Source organism: Hyperolius riggenbachi, chromosome 1 (assembly GCF_040937935.1).
Source record: "Hyperolius riggenbachi isolate aHypRig1 chromosome 1, aHypRig1.pri, whole genome shotgun sequence".
NCBI classification, from domain to species: Eukaryota; Metazoa; Chordata; class Amphibia; order Anura; family Hyperoliidae; genus Hyperolius; species Hyperolius riggenbachi.
Window position 1 is genome coordinate 536,885,119 of NC_090646.1, and position 23,732 is coordinate 536,908,850.

General features: G+C 41.4%; 1 protein-coding gene across 3 annotated transcripts in view; it reads left to right on the forward strand.

Annotated features, from left to right (window-relative positions):
* Positions 1-23,732, forward strand: part of C1H5orf63 (chromosome 1 C5orf63 homolog) — a 132,267-nt gene that overhangs the window by 84,361 nt on the left and 24,174 nt on the right. For 2 of the 3 annotated variants that reach the window (XM_068271651.1, XM_068271653.1), the window contains exon 3: positions 7,581-7,637. The exons of the other annotated variant lie outside the window; for it this stretch is intronic. In XM_068271651.1, the coding sequence (XP_068127752.1) occupies positions 7,581-7,637 (57 nt within the window). The remainder of the gene's footprint in view (positions 1-7,580; positions 7,638-23,732) is intronic. 3 annotated transcript variants of the gene reach the window in all.

Genomic DNA, 23,732 nt, shown 5'->3' on the forward strand with positions numbered 1-23,732 from the left:
CAGCCAGAAGGGAGTCAGCCCAAGGACCTCACACCTCAGATTAGGAATTCTGTATATCATTTGTGTTATTCTCTAGACCAGTTCCAGGGTGTTGATGATCATGGACCTCACACCCCAGATTAGGAATACTGTATATTATCTGTGTTATTCTTCAGACTAGTTCCAGGGTATTGATGACTATGGAGCTCACACCCAAGACTAGGAATTAGCTTTTACCATCCTGTTATATCTTCAGACTAGTTCCAGGGTGTTGATGATCAAGGAGCTCACACCTTTAGACTAGACAATTGTTGATTATTTGTTATGACCTTCTGCTTTTCCTGACCTCTCTTCTGATCTCTGATTTGGTACTTCGCTATATCTGATACTCCGTTGCCAAACCTTGCTTGCCTTAGGATTCCGTATCAGTCTCTTTCCTCTGTATCTGATCTGTCTGTCTGTTGCCGACCTGGCTTGTCCGACCTCGAGAACTATCTCCTCTGTTTAGAGATAGTTCACAGATCTGTCAGTGACACTCCACCATTGGTGTCACTCATACTCTGGTCCTTCCCACTCCCAGCCTGACTCCTGCCCTTGGGGAGCCTCAGGCCTTTGGAAGGAGCCTGTTCTCTCAAGGCAGTATCTCTTACTGCCTTGCACCCTCTATATGGAGGCTCTCCTCAAAGTATTACTGTTGCACCAAACACTCATATTGCTCAGGTGTTAAGAGGTTAGAGATATATCTGATTATCGGTGATACTGCAGATCATCAATAATCTGGTATATATCTGTATTCTCGGTGATACTGCAGATCATCGGTAATCAGATCCTCTCTACACCGATCGTTACACGTTCACATCTACTGCGCTGCGCAGCAGTAGGATGTGCTGGGAAGCGCTCGCATACTGCTGCCTGCATTTTGCCCGCACCGCAGAGCTGATCCCATCACTGTCTATGGATGGGATCAGCAGGGCAGCGGCGCGGATGGCGTACAATCGTATGCGCTGTGTTCGGATTGCACGGCCATCTGCGCTAGGTAGATGTAAACGTAGCCTAAGATCTTGGCATCATGACCCAAACCCCCCCCCCACACACACACAGCATAAATAGGGGAAAGAGATGGAAGCCGTATCAGACTTTAGGGTTGATTCAGAAACAGAAATAGCGTGATTAACCTCCTGTTACACGTCATATGTCATCAGCGTGCCTTAATTTGAAGAGTCTGCACGCTACGTGCGCTAGTGGCTGCATAGCGCGTGCGATTAACCCCAGTGACAGGAGCGCACGCTATGCTGCTGTAGTGCAGCATAGTGAGCACTAGTAACTTTACTTGGCAGGCAGCCTATTGGGCCTATCAAAGTGCGAGGATCACGTCCTTTAAAGTGACTGTACCCGAAGGGGGAAAGGGCGGGACAAGTGGGATGCCCGTTATTGGCAAATAGCAGCCGTAATCAACCCCATTGTGTTCTTGAGCTCATAGATCACTGCAGACAGAGAATGCAGCCATGAAATTAAAAGACATTGGCCCATATGCATACTAGGTGATATTTTCAAAATTGTCAATAAAATGCCTTTTAAACCACCAGCAAGCAATAAAATACTCTGAATAATTTTGATAGTATTTTGTCACCTTCATTTTGGTACTTTTTCAGTTGCAAAGTGCTGAAAAGTTATTTTAAATAGACAATGAAAAATTATCTCCTAGGAGAAAATACAGGAGAAAAAGTAAATTGCATACGGGCCATTTACTCTTTAGAAGGAAAGCAATAAGAAACTTGGACAATGTAATAAAAAGCAGAGATGTCTTCTTGCAAGATTTGAACAGTGGTAATGTAGGGTTGGACCATAAGTAAGGCTGAACACTAAGGAATCAACGCCTTTAAATTGTGGTGCTTTTTGAGAGTCCCATGGACTGCAAGAATAAGATCCAATGAGTCAATCCTTAAAGAAATTAAAGCTAGCCATACATCTAGTGATTGTGATTTAATCGACAAAGCGATCAACTTTAAGGAATCAACTTCAGTATGGTTGATCGAAAGTTGATCGACTAGTGACACACACACTACAAATGATATCCTATGCGATTCACATTCAATCTGACTGATGTTGTGTCTCCATGCTCTGAATGCAAAAATCGATTCAGAGTCGGATCGAATGACATGTGAACAGTAGCTGATTCCTGAGCGATGTATGGCCACCTTAAAGAGGAACTCCAGTGAAAATAATTTAATAAAAAAAGTGCTTCATTTTTACAATAATTAAGTATAAATGATTTAGTCAGTGTTTGCTCATTGTAAAATCTTTCCTCTCCCAGATTCACATTCTGACATGTATTACATGGTGACATTGTTACTGTGGGCAAGTTAAGTAGCTGTTTCTAGCTGCTCTGGCTGTTACAGACAGCTTTAAACAGCCATTTCCTGTCTGTGAACATTGTTACATTGTGGCAGTTTGCCCAGAGTACCGCGGTATTCAGAGCCTCTTGTGGGAGGGGTTTCAGCACAAAATTAGTCACACAGCGCCCCCTGATGGTCTGTTTGTGAAAATCATACTATTTCTCATGTAAAAGGGGGTATCAGCTACTGATTGGGATAAAGTTCAATTCTTGGTTGGAGTTTCTCTTTAACACTGCATGTTCAGTGAAAGAAGCAATGCTGAAGCTGAAATACTTTGGACACATAAGGCCTGATACAATTCATTTTTTCTTCGAGAAGATAATTTTCACCCTCTGTTTAAAATACTTTTTTTCAGCACTTTGCAATTGAAAAAGTACCAAAACGTTGGTGAAAAAGTACTGTCAAAATTATTCTTAGTATGTTCTTGCTTGCTGATGGCTTAAAGGGCATTTTATTGATAAGATGTAAAAATATCACCAATGAGAAAACTTAGTGAAAAAGTGAATTGAATTGGATTATGAGACAGCAGGATTCATTGAAGATAACACTGATGCTGGAAAAGATCGAGGGCAAAAAGGAGAAGGTGACGGAAGAGAATGAGGATAGGTATAGAAGCAACAAACATGAGCTTGGACAAGCTTTGAGAGACAGTAGAGGATAGAGGGTACTGGTGTGCTGTGGTCAATGGGGTGGCCGACATGACTCAATAGTGACTGAACAACAACAACCGCACAGATGGAGATTGGTAGAGTCCAGTCATTGGGTGCACAGTACATTTTAAAAAATTGACACCTATTGCTAAAGGAGAGTTAGTCGGCTTTGGCTAATAAAGTATTTACATGTCTTTCTTCTGGTAAGAAGTTTCATCTTTAACTTTTCAATTAATTGTAATATGAAGAATGTCAGCTATTTAATTAAATATCCACACGATAAAGCATAGGTCAAACAACAAAGGAAATGAAAAAAAAAATTCAGATCGATGCAGAGATATTAGACAAGCTAACCTAGCCTCTACTGTAGCACGACAACGTTTACCGTGAACAATGTGCTACAATTGCAGTATACAATTATTGAAAAAGTGTTCCCAAATCCCCACAGGGTGTCTCTAAATATTGTACTTACCAAGCAGCAGTCGTGGTCATGTCAAGGAAAATTATGGAGAAGCATGTGATTTGTTTTGTTCAGCTGATAGATTTGCAAAGTCTATACTTTGGAAATGTGTGAAATGGTGTGAAGGGGTGTGGAAATGTACTGGGGAGGTTAGTGTGGGTGGGCATTAAGTGTCTAAGGGTATGGAAAGTACGGGTACTGTGAGTGCCTTGGGGTTGTATACAGTGCACCCCTGCATTGGTGTGGGATGGGTGTGAACAAAGATTTCAGTAGTGTTTGTACACATGACAGCCTGTTTGTTTGCTCTGTCTCTTACCTCTCATTGCCCCAGTGAAATGTATGTCACTCTGTACATGGGCTGTGAGCAGATATTTGATATGGCTTCCTGCAGCTGTGAACACACTTGCACAAATTAAAGGACAGCTGATGTGAGAAGAATATGAAGGCTGCTATATATATCTTTTTTGAACAATACCAGTTGCCTGGCTGTCCTGTTGATCTCTTTGGCTGCAGAAGTGTCTACATAACACCAGAAACCAACATGCAGCTAATCTTGTCAGATCTGCCAATAATGTCAGAATCGGGAGCAGCAGGGCTGCCAGGCAACTGGTATTGCTTAAAACAAAATAAATATGCCAGCCTCCATATCCCTATCGCTTCAGTTGTCCTTTAAGTACTTACTGCACAGAGAAAAAAGGGTGAAAACATGGATACATTCACATTAGTGTACAGAGCTTGAAAGATAATTGTAATAGCATTAAATTACACCGCAGTTTGAGTACCAGTGAAGTATGAAAGAGTTATACAACTTTAGCATAGCTAAAGAAAGAAACCCAGCATATAGCAATAATCCTATATTATTATTGTTATTCATTGGCATGCCAATGACATCTTTACAGAATACACTGAATTATTCATGCCACTGACTTACATATCCCTACTGAAGTCATAGTCATATGTCAAGATGTATTGGGGAACGCTAATTCATTGGGTTGCATCACTGTGGGGTTCCTGATCCATCTTCCAGTATGTAGCTTGAGTTCAGTTTTTGAAGACCAGCTCTGCACAACGGTTAGTTGTCCATTATTGAACTTAGAACAGGGCACTTTGTTGTCAACTCTGATGAAGGCTTTATAAAAATGTTCGTTTCCTGGAGTAAATCAGATTATGCTATTTATATCATTCACTGAAGCACAAGCCTTTGTATAATTTCTCTATTTTTATTTTTTCTTCTTCTTTATACTCTTGTCATATATACACATGACGAAAAGATTGGCTCTGCATTCTAATCTTCTCTTGACTTATAACTGTAATGGGCTGTAATCAGAGGGAAATAAATCCATTTTTCTGCTGCCTGAGATTGAAATTTAAATAAGCAGAGCTAAATTGGCAGAGCATGACAACATCGTATCGGATGAAAAATGGAGTTTGCTATGCTGACAACCTTTTTATACATCTATAAATAATTTCTATTCTGAAACACTCAATCTCCAAATGATAAACAGCCACAAAATACCATCAAGTTTCCGCTATCAAACAGCCCATCTCATCTTGGGAAACTGCGATGGTTCTGCTTTATTTATTTAGGTTTTTTTCTCTTGTTGTTCAGGTGGGGAGTGGACATGTAGATGCTGGATTGTGAATTACTTTGTAAACAAAATAGTTTTAATTTACCATAAAAGTTACATTTAAAGAAACACAGACGTGAAACAAATATAGAGGCTAATGCAATGTAAAGAACAGAGGCGCCAATTCAGGTTAAAATAGTAAAAAACATTTAAAATAGGGAGGTAGTGGTGGACTTACCTTCCCCAAATAGACACAACAGTGTAAATTCACAGAAAAAATTATTTATTCGGCGTACTCCACACTTTTATGCAACGCGCTTTGTGGGTGTTATCCCACTTCCTCAGGTATAGGCCTATGTTTTACTTTGAATAAGCTATTTGAGTGTGTGAGTGTGTGTGTGTGTGTGGGGGGGGGGGGGGGTAGGTGTACGGCCAGGACAGCTTGGGGGAAGAGTTTCTGTGCCTGGAATTCCTGGTGGAAATGGTCCTGAAATGGCAACCTGATGGGAGAAGGTTCAGGTGGCGGTTGCCGGGATGGGAGGAGATCGTATGAGATCCTGACATCCCTGGATCGTTGTCTGGAGGCTGCTTTATTCATAAAGCTTCAATGAATCCGCTCTTTACAGTTCATTCCGCATAGCTGCTTATTGAAGCATTTGCAATATAAACAGCCAGTGTTTCCTTGCACAGAAGACATCACTGCCATATGCAGGGTCATTCTCTCTGTTGCTGCTGGCTCCTATTGGCTAGTACCAGTAACATGATATTAAAAATGTAATGTAGCCAGAGGACTGACCAATGACATGGCAGGAGAAAACTCTGTCTGGGAATAGACAGCAAGTCAGCTTCTCTAGTGGAAGATACATGTGATTACTAGGGATGAGTGGGCAAGTACAAAAGTCAGTTTTGGCCTTGTGTATGGGTGGGCCACATCAGAGGGTGTTATCTCACCTTTGTTGCTGCCTCTTGTCACCACAGGAAAACTGAATTTCTTACTCACCAGCTCCTCCTTAGTGATTGCTGCCAAATAAAAGCTCCCCTCCAGTAATGCTATTTCATGAAGATGACCCGATGTTGGCAATATTTGTATTTAAATAAATAGCTATATTTATAAAAATGGGGATCAGCTTCAATGATCTTCACTTTTATAAGTGATCACAGGTAATCTGTGATAGACACTTTTCTGTAGCAATCAGCATAAAATAGAGATTACAATATTTACAAATATGTGATTAGTTTGATCACCACAAATAAGGCTTGATGCACTAAAGTACGGTAAAAATTCAGTGAACAGGGAGCACATGGCACTTGGTAGCGCAGGTGGAGCACCAACCATTACCCATTAGCGCAAAGCAAGTTACTGGGTCAATGCCCACACTGCTATGTTAATACATGTTACCAGGGCCGGGCCGAGGCATAGGCTGGAGAGGCTCCAGCCTCAGGGCGCAGTGTTGGAGGGGGCGCACAATTCATTCAGCTGTCATTCCTAATTGTGTATGAAGCAGAAAGAAATAAGAAAAGGGGATACATAGCAGTGACTACAAGCCAGATAACTAGATATTAAGGTGTTGGGGAGGTTGTGGGCCCTGTGGCCCTCTTAGTCTAATAGCAATCAGTGTGTGACTGCTGGGGTGGGAGGGATGGAGGGGCGCACTTTGGTGTCTCAGCCTTGGGTGCTGGAGGACCTTGTCCCGGCTCTGCATGTTACCATACCAATGCGTGCAGTAACGCATGATATGGAGCCACTCTGGACAACACTCTGGACAAAATCTGGAGCCACTAGAGGCACGCTAATGGGTTAACAGCTGGTGCTCCGTCTGCGCTAGCATTGGTAAAAACTGGCATGCACTCCTGGTACACAGCAACTTTACCCTACTTTAGTGCATCATACCCATGGTGTTGTCTAGAGTGGCTCCAGATTTTTTCTCCTCTGGGACCCTTGCTTTATCCCCAGATAGCAATGTGTGGCGATAACGAGCGTCACGGCAAATCGGCGAACGAGCGTCACGGCGAATCGGATCTTTAAAACAACTCCTGCGATCGTTGAACTCTCGCTCACACCTGTCGTGTGCTTTCATGTGGAGTCGCTTCGTCCTGCAGGCAGGAAGATGGATTGGGGAACTTCATACAGTTGGGAGGCTTTGCTGTAAGGTTTCCCGATCCATCATCAGGTGAGTATTCAGCTCTAGATTTACTTATCTATTGTTCAGATCAATTGTTTGTTTAGATTGTTCCATGTATGGCCATTATTGCAGCTCAGCTATGTGATCACTGCTTTATTGAGAGACTATTACAATGCATGGGTGAACATAGGGCACATTTTTGACAGGTTTGTGGAACAGTAAAGTAATCTGTAATCAGCTACTTTCCTGTGAAGGAGCTGCACAAAGTGCCTTTTCGTTATGTTCTTTTTGGTCTGAGTATTTTTTTCACTCTTTTAGCTAACATAGAAAACATTTGAACTGATGGCTGTCTTTTCTGTGCCGTCTAACTTAATGATGCCCTTATTTGTCCCTCTCACTTGCAGGATCCGTGTCCACTTTGTGATGAAGCTAAGGAAGCACTGACACCATATATGGACAGGGTAATATATAAATAGTATACCTTACATTCATTTAAACGGATTAACTATAATAACAATGTTAGAGTCATATGAAGCTATAGAGGTGAGTGCTCTGGCAGAGTTCCTCATGTTCAACCAGTGAAAAAAGTTGAAGCAGCAAATAAAACAGAAGTGAGTCTTTTGTGTCAATTATATATAAAAATAATGTTTAATTGGTTCAAGGCTAATTCTGGTCACTTACAGGACATCGTGAGTATCGAATGTTAAAAGTAGACAACTTTGTCAATACACATATAGCATGCAAGCAAGAACATGTGCCGCTCACATGCAAGCAAGAACATGTGCCGCTCACATTAGGCAATGCAGATGGCTGTGTGATGAGCTGCTGGTCCCATTCATTACAGTGAATGGAATCAGCGCTGCACTTTGCCGAAAATGTGTGCAGCAATACGATGAGCAGCGCATATAGTCTGAATGTCAGAAGTGTGGTCTATGCACTTCTGATGTTCTTGTGTGTCACACACCATGGGCTTGATTCACTAAAGCGTGCAAAGTGTTAGCACACCAGTGAAAAGCCACTCTGCACGTGCTAACTAGGGTGCTAAATAGTTTGCAAGTGCAAACTACTTAGCACCCTAGTTAGCACGTGCAAAGCATGTTAGCACGTGCAAAGTGGCTTTTCACTGGTGTGCTAACACTTTGCATGTGCAAACTACTTAGCACCATAGTTTGCACGTGCTAACTAGGGTGCTAATGTGCTTTGCACGTTCTAACTACGGTGCTAAGTAATTTGCACGTACTAACTACTGTACTAAGTAGTTTGCACATGCTAACTACGGTGCTAAGTAGTTTGCATGGTTAAACTACTTAGCACCCTAGTTTGCACGTGCAAAGCTTTTAGGAATGATAACTGAGTTATCACATTTTTGTGAATCAAGCCCTATATGCGCTGCCGAAATGCACACGTATAGTGTAAATGAGGCCTTAGGCGTCAGGAGCAGGGGCAAACCCAGGATTTTCAAGGGGGGATTCCTGAAAGGTCTCCCTCAGCCACACACAATACAGTATAATAATATAATAGGACATCATGGTGGGTACACAATGCAATTTCCCATCCACTTGAAAGGATCTGACAATTATTTCCTAAATGTCCGATCTGCTCCCGATCGACAGTAGGATTGATCAGGAGCAGTTTGGATGCAGATAATAATGAGGACAGCCGACATTGCTAATGAAGGGGAAAGTGAAGCATTCACACAGCAGGACTGTGCTCATACCTGACTCTGTTAAGTTCCCCAGAGCTGCTGCATGCTCTGTACGCTGCTGCTACATCCAAAGTCAACTGTAGCAGGGAAAGAAAGGGGGCAGTGCTGTGAGCTGCCTGCAAATATTCTGGTGTCTTACCTTGTGCCTGTCCCCAGACACTGCACTGGCCCTGGTCTGAGGGGGGATTCTGGCCAGCTGTAATCCCCCTTTGCCCTATTAGGAGGAGAGGTTAGTGTGAGGAAGGGAGGACGTGTAGCTATTACCAATGTTTTAAATATCAGTAATATGTATCTCACGGTGGGGTTAATCCGCAATGCTTCTAAATGTACCTGGTGCTTTACTTTCCAGAAATCTTCTCTATTATAAGTGTGTAAATGAGCTATAAAGAAGAGGCCACCAGTGACTATCTATTATGGTGCAGAATGCCTAATAGGACGATCTAAGGCTTCTTTATTATATGGCTTTATTTTATTATCTCCATATATCGGCAGGAGAAATCAATGTTGTAACGTGGTGGTAATATTTAAATTTGTTTTCAAACATCTCAATTTAATATAGATTATTTAACATGGGAAAAGCAGTGGTGGAATAAGACAGCATTATTATGATTATTTTTCTTTGTTAGGCCTCACAGTGATTGGATATTAATGTTTAAAAAAGTCTCTGCGGGAATAATACCTAATATCTGTGCAAACAGATTGCCTGCATGGATGAAATTCTGTATATTATCCTTCGCTCTAATCATATTTGCTCTCTTATTGAATCCCATATTTATGATGCGCGATGGCTCAGATTTCTGCACTTGAATCCCTGCATATTTTGTTTTCCGAGTAGAGACCAGCAGAGTCATTTGATATCTTAATGGAAAGCACCAGTCACAGTGAATTAATGGTGATGATTGCTGGAATCGGAGAATTTAAGTTGATGGTTTCCTGACACAAAGAGCGGTCACATTCCTCAACGATTACATTTGCATTTAGATGTCTTTAGCACAATATAAATGCAGATAGAGCGCAAGTGTGAGAAGATGTAAGGTATTGAAACGCTGCTGCCATAATTATGATGTCATCTTCTTGATTGCATGATGTCATAAAAACAGAAGCTTCTAGGATTTCATGCAAAGAGCACAGGTGAAAGTGATATCTTCATAGTCAGTGTGGTAATATAGGGGTCTTGGTTTACACATGTTAGTGTTCCCACTTGTTCCTGTAACTCACACTTGCAACATTCACATTGGTGGAAGATGGGGACACAGTTGGATATGGTTTGGTTTTCCCAGCTATTCTCTACTGCAGCCTTTCTCAACCTTTTTACAGCAATCATTCCCACATATGAATGCCGCAATCACCACCCACATATGAAAAGCAGCAACAACCCCCATATATATGAAATGCATCCCCACATAAATGAATTACTCCCACATACATTAAGTGCATCCATTTGCCCCACGGATATGAAATGCAGCCATTACCTTCACAGTGATTAAGTGCAGCCCTTACCACCAAAGAGATTTAGTACAGCCATTGCCCCCACAGACATTAAGTGCAATCTTTACCCTCCAAAAGTACCCCCACAGTGATTTAAGTGCAGCTTTCCCGCACAGTAGTGCAGCCATTGCCTCCCAGATATTAAGTGCAGCTTTCAGCCACAGTAATGCAGCCATGCATACTCACCATCCTCAGGATCTGCCTCTATCTTCTCTTCTTTCCCATGCGTCTTCACCTCCGTGCTTCCTCTCTCCTGCTGCCCTTGCATCTTCTCCTCCACTGTGTTCATTGCTAAATCATACTTGGGCCTCCATGCTGCCTCGTCACATCTTCTTTCTGGATAGTGTACTAGTTAAGGGCACTGCCTTTGACAGGAGAGACCAGGGTTCAAATCCTGACTGGGGTCAGTACCTATTCAGTAAGCCCTTCAAGGCAAGACTCCATAACACTGCAGGGTGGCCTCTTCTGCGTGTCCCAGTGGCTGCAGCTCTTGAGCGCTTTGAGTCCGACAGGAGAAAAGTGCTATACAAATGATTTGATTGTTATTTCCAATTATTATTTTCCTCCTCTGTATTCCGATCTATCTTTTTGCTGTCCTTCACTCATGCTGCCACCACTGGTAAGTTCAAATGCACCAGAAATAGTTTTAATAGCCCAATAAGAGAGCTTGGTGATGCAACACAGATCAGATTAATCCACCCGTTGCATCAGCGATAATGGGACTACTTTGACCCACTAAAAAAGGGGAAGGCAGGACTATTTTGTCCCGTGGAAGTGGCAAAATGCAGCAGAACCCCTGGAGGGTTCCTCATGGAATTCTAGGATTACGCGGAACCCTGGTTGAAAATTGCAGTCCAACATTAATCATATGCAGCATGGAGAGTCCTGCTCCTCCCATCTATTCCAGGCCAAGCCTACATGTCTGTGCTAACAACTGTCTATTGCATGTATAGCATGCCTAGATTCACATTAAGTTATTATGGGAAGGCAGGATTTGCAAAATGGTTTATACTCCCTAAACTAAAATTTCAGTAACTACTCATAGTGACATAAAAACATTTGAAAGCATTCCCAAGTATTACCTCTGTGTGAAATCATTTATTTTCACTGCAGAGAGCAGTAGTAGCCCTGTGTGCAAAAACATTTATTTTCACTGCAGAGAGCAGAAGCTTGATTATCTCTGATCATCAGCAAAGGCAAGAGTCTCCGTGTCACTCTGCCCCTCAAAGGCAAGAATCTCCCTGTTAATCTGCCCTGAAGCGACTTGGCTATTGTCAGGGTGTTGTGTCTGTTCAGCAGAGGGAGGGGGCAGATTGAAGACACAGGTACAGGGAGATTCTTCCATTTCCCTTCACCAGAGATAAGCAAATTTCTACTGCTCTCTGCAGTGAAAATAAAAAAAATTACACACAGGGACTAGGTCAGAATGCTTTCAAATGTTCTTTTATGTAACTAAGAGTAGTTACTGAAATTTTATGTTTGGGAGTAAAATTCCACTTTAAACAGGAGATAGAGAAAAGTCCCTGTTTTAAGCAGATGCATCTGTTAGCTCAAACAATTAAAGTAACAGAAGATTGTAGACGGTTACAGTAATTAACATAAGTCTTCAGGTGTTTTACTGATAGCAAAAATGTCAGTGAAAAGAACTGAAACGTTTATTTATTTTCTTTTTAAGATTTAGATTTTCAAGAATCTGTTTTGTGACCTTACTGAACCCCATGGCAATATCCCACTGTACATAGGCAATCACAGCTGCCAGTATCCACTACAGTCACACCCCTGCACTGAACCACATCAATGTACATCAATATTTACGTCTGTGTAATTTTGTGCAATTTTTTCCTAGCAAAACATTTATTCCATAATAAGCCTTTCATAATTACATAATTACTACCAACATTATTTTCTGCCTCTTTTCCTTCAAAAATAATAGGAGCTAGTACAAAACTCCACAGTAGTGCATATGCTTCGCTGGCAATCATTTTGTTTCCACATGTTCAGTAATTAGGAAATTAGGGGAGAGCAAAAGCAGCCTGCCTGGCGTTCAATCTCTACGCTGCTGTGCATTGGAATTCGCCAAGGATAAGTGTTTATCATGGCTTCAGTAAATCAGGTTGTTGGTGTCACAAGCAGGGCCGGATTTTCCATAAGGCACTGTAGGCACGTGCCTACAGGGGCCTTATGTGGGGGAGGCGGACCCATCCTCCTTAGATCACTGACCTTAGAAGCTTACACCCTATTCCTTGTCTCATGTCACTAAGAATGATATGAGACATTAATTAGAGTGTAAGATTCTAAGGCCAGTTAGTGAACTAAGGCAGGAGTTAGAGTTATGCATACTTTTACTTGGAGGTGTGGCCTGTGTTCAGGGGCGGAGTTTAGGGCACCAGAATGCCTGTGCCTACAGGCCTCTGAGTTGCAAATCTGGCTCTGGTCACAGAATTGCCTGTTAGACTGTTGTGCATCTCAAGCCCTTATCAAACCAATCAGGGAAAGATGCAGTCATAATTAGATGTTCCTCATTGGCAGTTTCCTTCTGTCACATATTGTGAAGCCAAATACTCCCTTACGAACGGTGTTCACATTACTGATACAACACAAGAGATGTGAAGCAGAACTGCAGCCCTAGAAGAATGATGTGTTATATCAACTATTCAACTAAAGTGTACCTTTTCCTTAAAGTGTACCTGTAGGGAAAAAAGTGCTCCCGATGTATACTCACTTCAATAGAGGGAAGCCTCTGAATAATCCAGAGGTTTCCCTCATCCTCCTCCACTGGCCCATTCCAGCTGTGTCCCCTCCGCAAAACTGATGGCATGCACAGTAGCATGGACCTAATCGGGCTCCGCTTTTTTCACCAGAGCCTGAGTGGGTGGTGTGCGCAAGACATCTGTGTCTGCACAGTGGCACAGATCCCTTCAAAGCCTGACCATTGGAATTGTTTATCTCACCAGTTGTTTTTTTTTCACTTTGGGTTCACTTTAACAAGTGCATGTACAATTTAATAATTAATATGAAATGATAAATAAAAAAATAAAATAAATAAATAATAAAAGATGAAAGTGCAAAGTTCAGCCTCCATCTGAATATCAAAAAGACCAAGATCATGACAACAGTAGATGACGGCAATATGAAGACGGCAGTTGACAATGAAAAGATTGAGTGTGTGCAGGAATTCACCTTCCTCGGTGTCGGATAACCCTCGGCAGAAACACGATGGTAAGCATGAACCAAGTATGGAAAAGCAAAGACATTAGCTTTACGACCAAATGTAGACTGGTTCATGCCATTGTTTTCCCCATAACCATGTATGGCTGCGAAAGTTGGACCCTAAGAAAAGCAGATAGAAGAAAAATTGACTCAATCGAGTTGTGGTGCTGGCGACGGTTGCTTTGCATTCCATGTACAGCAACAATGACGAACAAAGAAGTATTGGAACGTATAAGACCAGATATGTCACTGGAAGGCAAGATCGCCAGACTCAGACTCAAGAGATGCGATCAAATTCCTTAGAGAAAGACACAATGCTAGGAGTGATCAGTGGCAAAAGGCGACAAGGCTGCCAGAGAACGCATTGGCTTGACACCATCAAAGCTGACAGGATTGAGCTTAAGGAAACTGGCAGAAATGATACAAGATCAGACAGCATGGAGAGAGCTAACCCATAGAATCGCTAAGGGTCAGAAACTACTGAATGGATAACATCATTACACACACACACCCTCACACACCCTCATTTTTCCCCACAGCCTTTGCCATGAAGCCTATATAAAGTCCCACAGTTGACCGTTCATGTCGGGGCACAAACCAAGCATAAAGTCAAAGAAATTGTAGACCTTCGAGACAGGATTGTCTTGAGGCATAAATCTGGGGAATGTTACAGAAACATTTCTGCAGCTTTGAAGGTCCCAATGAGCACAATGGCCTCCACCATCTGTAAATGGAAGCAGTTTGAAACCACCAGGACTCTTCCTAGAGCTGACCGGCTATCTAAACTGAGTGATCAGAGAAAAGGGCCTTCATCAGCTAGGTGACCAAGAATCCGATGGTCACTCTGTCAGAGCTTACAGAGGTCCTCTTTGGAGAGTGGAGAACCTTCTAGAAGGACAACAATCTCTGTAGCAATCCATCAATCAGGCCTGTATGGTAGAGAGGCCAGATGGAAGCCACTTTGTACCTGGAGTTTGCCAAAAAGCACCTGAAGGACTCTCAGACCATGAGAAACAAAATTATCTGGTCTGATGAAACAACGATCATGATGAACTCTTTGGTGTGAATGCCAGGCATTCACTGGACTCAAGAGATGCGATCAAATTCCTTAGAGAAAGACACAATGCTAGGAGTGATCAGTGGCAAAAGGCGACAAGGCTGCCAGAGAACGCATTGGCTTGACACCATCAAAGCTGACACAGGATTGAGCTTAAGGAAACTGGCAGAAATGATACAAGATCAGACAGCATGGAGAGAGCTAACCCATAGAATCGCTAAGGGTCAGAAACTACTGAATGGATAACATCATTACACACACACACCCTCACACACCCTCATTTTTCCCCACAGCCTTTGCCATGAAGCCTATATAAAGTCCCACAGTTGACCGTTCATGTCGGGGCACAAACCAAGCATAAAGTCAAAGAAATTGTAGACCTTCGAGACAGGATTGTCTTGAGGCATAAATCTGGGGAATGTTACAGAAACATTTCTGCAGCTTTGAAGGTCCCAATGAGCACAATGGCCTCCACCATCTGTAAATGGAAGCAGTTTGAAACCACCAGGACTCTTCCTAGAGCTGACCGGCTATCTAAACTGAGTGATCAGAGAAAAGGGCCTTCATCAGCTAGGTGACCAAGAATCCGATGGTCACTCTGTCAGAGCTTACAGAGGTCCTCTTTGGAGAGTGGAGAACCTTCTAGAAGGACAACAATCTCTGTAGCAATCCATCAATCAGGCCTGTATGGTAGAGAGGCCAGATGGAAGCCACTTTGTACCTGGAGTTTGCCAAAAAGTACCTGAAGGACTCTCAGACCATGAGAAACAAAATTATCTGGTCTGATGAGACAACGTTCATGATGAACTCTTTGGTGTGAATGCCAGGCATCATGTTTGGAGGAAACCAGGCACTGTTCATCACCAGGCCAATACCATATCTACAGTGAAGCATGGTTGTTGCAGAATCTTGCTGTGGGGATGTTTTCAGCAGCATGAACTGGGAGACTAGTTAGGATAAAGGAAAAGATGACTGGAGAAAATGTACAGAGACATCCTGGATGAAAACCTGATCCAGAGTGCTCTTCAACTCAGACTGGGGCAAAGTTTTTCATATTTGAGCAGGACAACGACCCTTGGCACACAGCCAAGATATCAAAGGAGTGGCTTCTGGACAGCTCTGTGAATGTCCTTGAGTTGCCCGGCCAGAACCCAGACATGAATCTGATTGAACATCTCTGGAGAGATCATAAAATGACTGTGCACCGACGCTTCCTATCCAACCTGATGGAGCTTGATTGGTACTGCAAAGACGAATGGGCAAACTGGCCAAGGATATGTGTGCAAAGCTTGTGGCATTATATTCAAAAACACTTGAGGCTGTAATTGCTGCCAGTGGTGCACAAACAAAGTATTGAGAGAAAGCTGTGAATACTTATGTGCAAGTGATTTCTCAGTTTTTTTATTTTTTTTAAATTTGCCAAACCCTCAAGTAAACGTTTTTCACATTGTCATTATCAGGTGTTGTGCGCAGAATTCCAAGGAAAAAAATAATTTCATCCATTTTACATTAATGCTGTACCATAATAAAATGTAGTAAAAGAGATGCGCTATGAACAAATAACTGTTCCTTTTTTATTTTTCTACCTGAAAGAGTTAATATTCAGGAATGCAGGTGATTGTTTATGTCTAGTCAGGACCCTGACAGACTTAAGAGTAACCCTCACTGTTAAGGCAATACAGCCATAAAACTCTTTCCATAAAAAACAGCTTATAAGTGCAGGGAATAGATAAAAAAAGGCAATAGTTCATATATTTTAGCTTCGGGACACCTGAAAGACTGTGTCATTGAGCAGAGACAATAAAACATTCAATCTACCTTTTACGTTTTGGAACATAAATTAAGAGTGTGGGATATCTAAAAATGGGATTTCTAGGAGTAGAAATATCAATACAGTTGTTTATCTCATCACCTTCAGATTCACTTTAAGTAAGTTAAATAAAGTTCTGTGTTTTAGTTCGCTTGAAAGGCCATTCTGTAGCTACAGTAGGTGTAACCTTGGGTAGTCCTTCAGAAATTATTGGTTTTGCTTTTGCTACTTTATGTGGTATAACATTCTAAAGCTTAGAGTAATGCTTATCAATTGTTAATCTTTGTTCTATTTATTAGATGTAAGACTAAAAAAAAGGTTGTTTTTTCCCCTGGAAAATATTCAAGATCACAAGTGAAATCTGTATTTTTATAGAAAGCTCTATCTGTTGGTTTGACTGTTACATTTTGTAAGTTAGAAGACTTCATTTTGCTACAGTGCAGCAAATATAGGATAGCCTCACAAAGAGACGTAACTTCATGAAGCAAAGTAGTAACATTTTGATAGGACCCCAGATCTAAGGCACGCTTTAGCAATGACACCCTTCTCCAGTGATATGAGCAGATATAGCAGAGTACTCTTACATACAACATGCACTGCACAAAGCATGTAGAAGAGTCATAGGTTAAAAGTGCATTGTGGTCACAGGGCCAAAGGCACACAATACAGTAGAGTCTCAGTTTTCCGCCATCGACGGGGATTGGCTGATGCCGGATTAGTGTGCTTTCTGGTTGCTTGAGGCTCAATGTTAAAAATAGGCCTAGCTAATAAAGTGCTATACCATACTCTATATACATACCATAAATTCTGTATTAATACTTATATTAGTATTTGAAATTATATTAACACAAATAAAGACAAACTTAACTTGAAAGACCCCAGTAGAGTAGGAGCAGTATGGAGTTTTACAGACTGTATTCTGTATCAGAGCAGTAATTCATGAATTAAGCCCCTTAACAGGTCCCCAGTAGCGTAGGAGCAGTATGGACCTCCATAGACTGATGGCCTCTGTCCTGTGTCAGAGCAGTACTCCTTAGTAGGACGTCATTAGAGTTGGAGCAGCAAGGATTGCACTGTGAAGAAAAGAGAAGCATCTCTGCCAGATGTGGTCTAGCCGGATGCGTAAATTATTTGTTGGCAGCCGGGGATGGTGCACATTCAGTGTGGAAGTGCACACGGAACGCACATTTTTAAAACATGCTTAGCATTTTCTTAGCCAAGAGGTGCTTAGGGGAAGCATTGGAACCCAGCCTTGAAGTCCAGCAGGATTCAACAATTGCATCACTGTGAAACCAGCTGGCGATTTGTGGCTGTTAGCTGAGTTCCGGAAATCCAAAACCCTACTGTTATTGATTAGGGAACAATGGGCCTGACCTGCTCCAGAACCTCAGAGGAGCTGCGATTGCTGCTATGGCTGTTACTACGGAGTCATACTTACTAGTTATATATTACCACCTCTAGAGAGTATTATTTTATAATTTTATAAACGTGTTTACTGCAACAATGAAGTGACGCTTCTTTCACACCCTCTGTTCACAAACTGTTACCAGGTTTAACTTCATGCAACGTGAAAACCTTCGGATGCTTCCACCCCCCCCCCCCCCCAAAAAAAAAACTAAGTTGTTTTTTAAAAAGTCAAACAAGCAGCGTGGCGCACAGAAAAGCCACAGTAGTAAGAAATTTAAAGCTCTAACATTTAAAAATGAAATCGTTTGGAACATAAAAAAGTTTGATTTACTATGGTAATTAAAAGCTGGCCGATGTTGAAGAACTAAAGCAAACCTTCAAATCTAAGCTATATTTTAACTGGTGTGCTTTTTAATGGATTAAAAGCTAATTTGCTGGTTGTTCACCATGTTTGTATCTATTTATATTAACTTTATTAAAGGTGAGTTACAGGAATAAACCAAATTAAAAGCTTCATGGAGATGAAGATTTCATTGTTTAGCACGACCTGGCACCTGCTCACAGTGCCAAAACCACTGGTAAATGCTTTACTGACCATGGTATTACTGTGCTCAATTGGCCTGCCAACTCTCCTGACCTGAACCCCATAGAGAATCTGTGGGATATTGTGAAGAGAAAGTTGAGAGACGCAAGACCCAACACTCTGGATGAGCTTAAGGCCGCTATCGAATCATCCTGGGCCTCCATAACACCTGAGCAGTGTCACAGGCTGATTGCCTCCATGCCACGCCGCATTGAAGCAGTCATTTCTGCAAAAGGATTCCCGACCAAGTATTGAGTGCATAACTGAACATAATTATTTGAAGGTTGATTTTTTTTTTGTTTTAAAAACACTTTTCTTTTATTGGTCGGATGAAATATGCTAATTTTTTGAGATAGGAATTTTGGGTTTTCATGAGCTGTATGCCAAAATCATCAATATTTAAACAATAAAAGGCTTGAACTACTTCAGTTGTAGTGTAATAAATCTAAAATATATGAAAGTCTAATGTTTATAAGTACATTACAGAAAATAATGAACTGTATCACAATATGCTATTTTTTTGAGAAGATCCTGTACATACATACATAGAAAGGTGTACAAATATACTCCTAAATGGAATAATGGTGATCTTGTTTGTTGGATTAGCAGTATCACCCCAAAATCTAGTCTGCAGCTCATCCAAACTCTAACCAGCTGATGTGAATGCCTCTCATAACACGAGATGTTTGTAACTTCTAGACTCATTTAGATCACAAAGATCTGATCAGGTCATGAGCAGCGTTACCACAAACTATTTCATAAAATAGCCAGGCCACAAGGCTTTCCTAATTGCCAAGCATCCGGAGTTGTCTAGCCCTACAAATGTTTTACCATAACCCGCACTGGCAAGCTAGAATTATTGACAAGCTGTTGAGTTGTTACATGCGGAAAATTGTTGGAACAGCATCTTTTCTCGCAGTGGATCTTAAACCAAAAAGCAGTCCCAATGAAATAGCTTTTCGCACAGAATATATTGCTAAGTGTTATGTTTTGTCTGGATATATCTTTGGAGTGTTCTGTGAGACGCATTCTCTGTGCCTTGCAGCTGATTCCCCAGGTGGCTCGTAAGTCATTTGAGCTGCTGTTTCAGGGACATGCTGTACTAGCATGCTTCAAGAGACCAGAAAGTCACAGCAATACTGCACTCAAGTAGTTAGTGTGGAAGATAATGAGGATACTAATAACGGTAACAACGAACATTTTAATTTCACTGGGATCATTTGCATTTGAAAATGGCATAACACTACTTAAAATGCCAATAGCAGAGGTATATTGCTGGATAGATGAGACAATACTGAGGCACTGCTGCTCTATGCAGGGTGCCAGAAGGATGAAACTGTTGACACAAGATGGTGAAACAGAGGTGTATACACATCCACAGTTACCCCTCAATTTAGGTTTCCCACCTGGATCTAACTTGATCTTGCACTACATGGACCCAATTCTGTACAGACACATTGATGGGCAACAGCTGAGTGACACCTTCTGGGTCTAAGAAGAGGGGAAAAGGGATGACAGCGCTGGGAACAATGGAGTGGCTTTGGGGAGCTGGGTAAGAAGGTAAACAATGGACTTAGGGCCTGTCTCCACTCCTCAGTTTCTCTGTGCATTTTCTTTCTATTCAATGGGCTAGTTCACACTTAAATGCCTTTTTCACATGCAGAAAAACAATTGACAGCAATGCAAAACTGTCAGACAATGCATGCAGAAAAACTGACGCACAGAAAAACTGATGAGTGAAGACAGGTCCTTAGCCTTGGTTTTTGCTTAACCATTTCAGCCCACGGGTATTTTTCACCTTATGGACGAGAAGAATTTTCACCTGTCAGCGCTTCTCCATTTGATTCCCCAATAACTTTATCAGTACTTATCACAACAAAATGATCTATACCTTGTTTTTTCTGCCACCAATTAGGCTTTCTTTGGGTGGTACATTATGCTAAGAACTATTTTATTCTAAATGCATTATAATGGGAATAATAAGAAAAAAAATGGAAAAAAAATCATTATTGTTCAGTTTTCAGCCTAATGCCCCTTCCCCAGCGCTCATTGGGCAGCTCTGCCTCTCCCCGCCTCCATGCATTCTGCTGTGTAATGAGACACGCTGAGCTTGCAGCGGCGTGACCCCAAAGCAGAGAATTTCTGGTCACAGGAGTGGTGGAGAGTTTTAAAATAATTCATGCTACCATAATTCAAATCCATACATTTTATTTGGCCATTTATCCCAGTTATTGCAACGTTAAAATTATACCCCTAGTGTAATGTATGGTGACAATATTTTATTTGGAAAAAAAGGAGCTTTTTTTTAGTTTTACATCTATCACTAATTTTTAGCCCATTATTTACTAATTATATGCCCTCTTGACATAGGTAATAATTTATTTTTATTCCCCAAAGTCAGTAGGTGTATTTTACTATTTGGCCACAAGATGTCCCTGCTGAACAAAAATCCTATTAGCGTACAATGTACACTAAATAGGATACAATGTGTTGTTACATTGTACCTAGGGAAGTGATGTAGGCTTCCATCGGAAGCCTCCGATCACAGTGGCGGCAGGGAGATTCATACGTGGGAACATTGTTCCCATTCATAAATTTAACGACCGGGCAGCAGAAACCCGCGGAAATCACGGCGGGAGATTTACAGAATAAACACTGTGTTTGAACATAAACAGTGTTTATTCTTGAGGCAGCTCTGCCTCTCCCCGCCTCCATGCATTCTGCTGTGTAATGAGACACGCTGAGCTTGCAGCGTCGTGACCCCAAAGCAGAGAATTTCTGGTCACAGGAGTGGTGGAGAGCGGCGGTAATTGAGGCTACCTGATCTGGCTAGCCCCCTGGGTCAAGTAGCATTTTTTTCTCTACAAAAATACCCACCTCGGATTCCCTTTTAAGATCCGGCATGCTAAACTTGGCCAAGTGTGTTCAATGATCAGATCCATAAATGCAAAATTCTAGACTAACCCTTTTATAGGGCTATTAGGATAAATAGATAAAAGTACTAAAAAATTGTGACCAAATTCCAAAAAGCATAATGGTAAATCCTTTGCTTACTCATATATATTATTAAATTAATGTTCAGTGCTGCGTAATATGTTGACGCTTTATAAATACAATAAATAAATAAATATATATATATACTCAGACTAATTCCATATGAAACCAGTGAAAGTGTAGTCCATTCAAAATCCACTGTCTGTCTACAATCTAAATAAAAGACAGTACTACTAGTTTACATTTGCTCTTCTGTTAGTCCATGTCCTAACAGTGGAACTTCTTGGGCTTGATATGCTAAAGCCATGATGAGCAGCAATTATGGGGATAAAAAGCAAACAAACAAAAACACATACTATTTACAGAAAACATAATGCACTTGCATGACTGTGCATTTACTGTTTATGCACTAGTCACTGCTATGTCCTGATATGACTCAGGTGAAGACTGCAGTAACTGCCTGCTAATAGCAGGTAATGCTGCTTTATAACTATGGGACTGATCCAATTCACTTTTTCCAAGTTTTTTCCTAGGTGATATTTTTACACCTTAACAATAATACGCCATATAATCCTCCAGCAAGCAAGAAAAAAAGACAGCAATTTTTCATATACTTTTTTTTTGTATCTTTTCAATTGCAGAGTGCTGAAAAGTTATTTTAAGGCTGGTTTCACAGTGGGACGTTAAAGTCCCACGTTACAGCAGCCAGTAACGCAGCCTAACTCACAGCACTGTAAAATCAATGTGCTGTTCACAGTGCCCACGTTGCGTTACATGGTAACGCAGCACGTTTAAAAAAAGTGCTGCATGCTGTACGTTATACTGGGCTAAGCCACGTTAGACTGTTTGCACATGCTCAGTAATGTTGGAGGAGGAGGTCTCCCCCCCTCCTCTGCGGCCAGCCACATGGCTAATTAATATTCACTGCACTGTGGTGACTTGTGGTGGGACTGTAGTGTTGTCCGGATCATGAACGAATCATTCATTTGATCCGGATCTTTTTTGTGAGTCGAATCATCTGGATCATCACAATGAAAGATTCGTTCACAGTGGATATCTGTCTGGGTGAAACAGGAACATACAGAATGTACAGTGCAGGGAAAGTCCTGTCCTGCTAGTCATTTCACCCCAAGTCTGCTTCCTTAGTAAAATGATTCAAATGATTTGGTTCAAAGATCCGGATCTTTTCAATGATCCGATTCGAATGATCCGAATCCTTAAAAAGATCTGGACTTCCCATCACTATCCTGGAGCGGCTGCTTTGAAAGCTGCATAACGCGGCTCAATCTGACGTCCAACTTCAACACCACCATGCGTTGCGTTAGGGGCACGTTATGCGACCTTAACGTCCCCTTGGTGTGAAAGTAGCCTTAACAGAAGATGAAACATTTAATAGAAAAGAGTGAATTGGGTCGGGCACTATGTATCCTGCATGGATAAGACCTTTAATAACATAGCACCGTAGCCTTTAATAACTTTAATAAACAAACAAGAATGTTTTTTTTTTCAGCTGAAAAATATAGCGTGATGAGTTAACTATGTAACTATGAGTTAACTCTGTGTCTTCTGCTGTTTTTACCATTTGCTTTTTTTAACAAGAAGAGTTATAATTATACTTTTTACTTCTTTAGCATTATCATAATTTGTTTTTAAAAATAATATTTGTATTAAAAATATGTGCTGCATTCTTAAATTAGACATTTTAGTTATTTATTACTAAGTCATTTCTTACACTGGATATGTGTGAATTTGGATCCCGAGAGCAGAACACATCAGGCTAATTATCCAGTATTGTTTTTGACTCCCATGTGTTGCTGCAGAGCCAAGATAATGGCAACTAATTTCTATGGATTAATGTCAGGGCACTGGACCATGTGCACTCATGTGGGTCTCCATGTATGCTGGTGGCCAACAGTATTAGAACACCCCAATTTTTCCAGCAGTTCAGTGCCAATGAAAAGCTTGAAGTTGTACAAAGGTAAATGGTGAATTGCCAGAGGTTAAAGGGACTCCGAGCAGTGCAGAAACTATGGAAAGATGCATATCATTTTAAAGCTCTCTTTCTCCTCTTTCCAATGATATATAAACCACTGCCCTAAGCCGTTTAGTTTTCGCTATTTTCGCGATTGAAATTGCCGCGGCTGCGATTTCAATCGCGAAAATAGAGAAAACTAAAAGGCGTAGGGTGACGATTTAGGTGTCGCCAGAAAGAGGAGAAAGAGAGCTTTAAAATCTTTCCATAGTTACATCGTATTACACAGGGCGACTTTTTCTGCTGAATGGAGCTGCTGACACTGGGGAA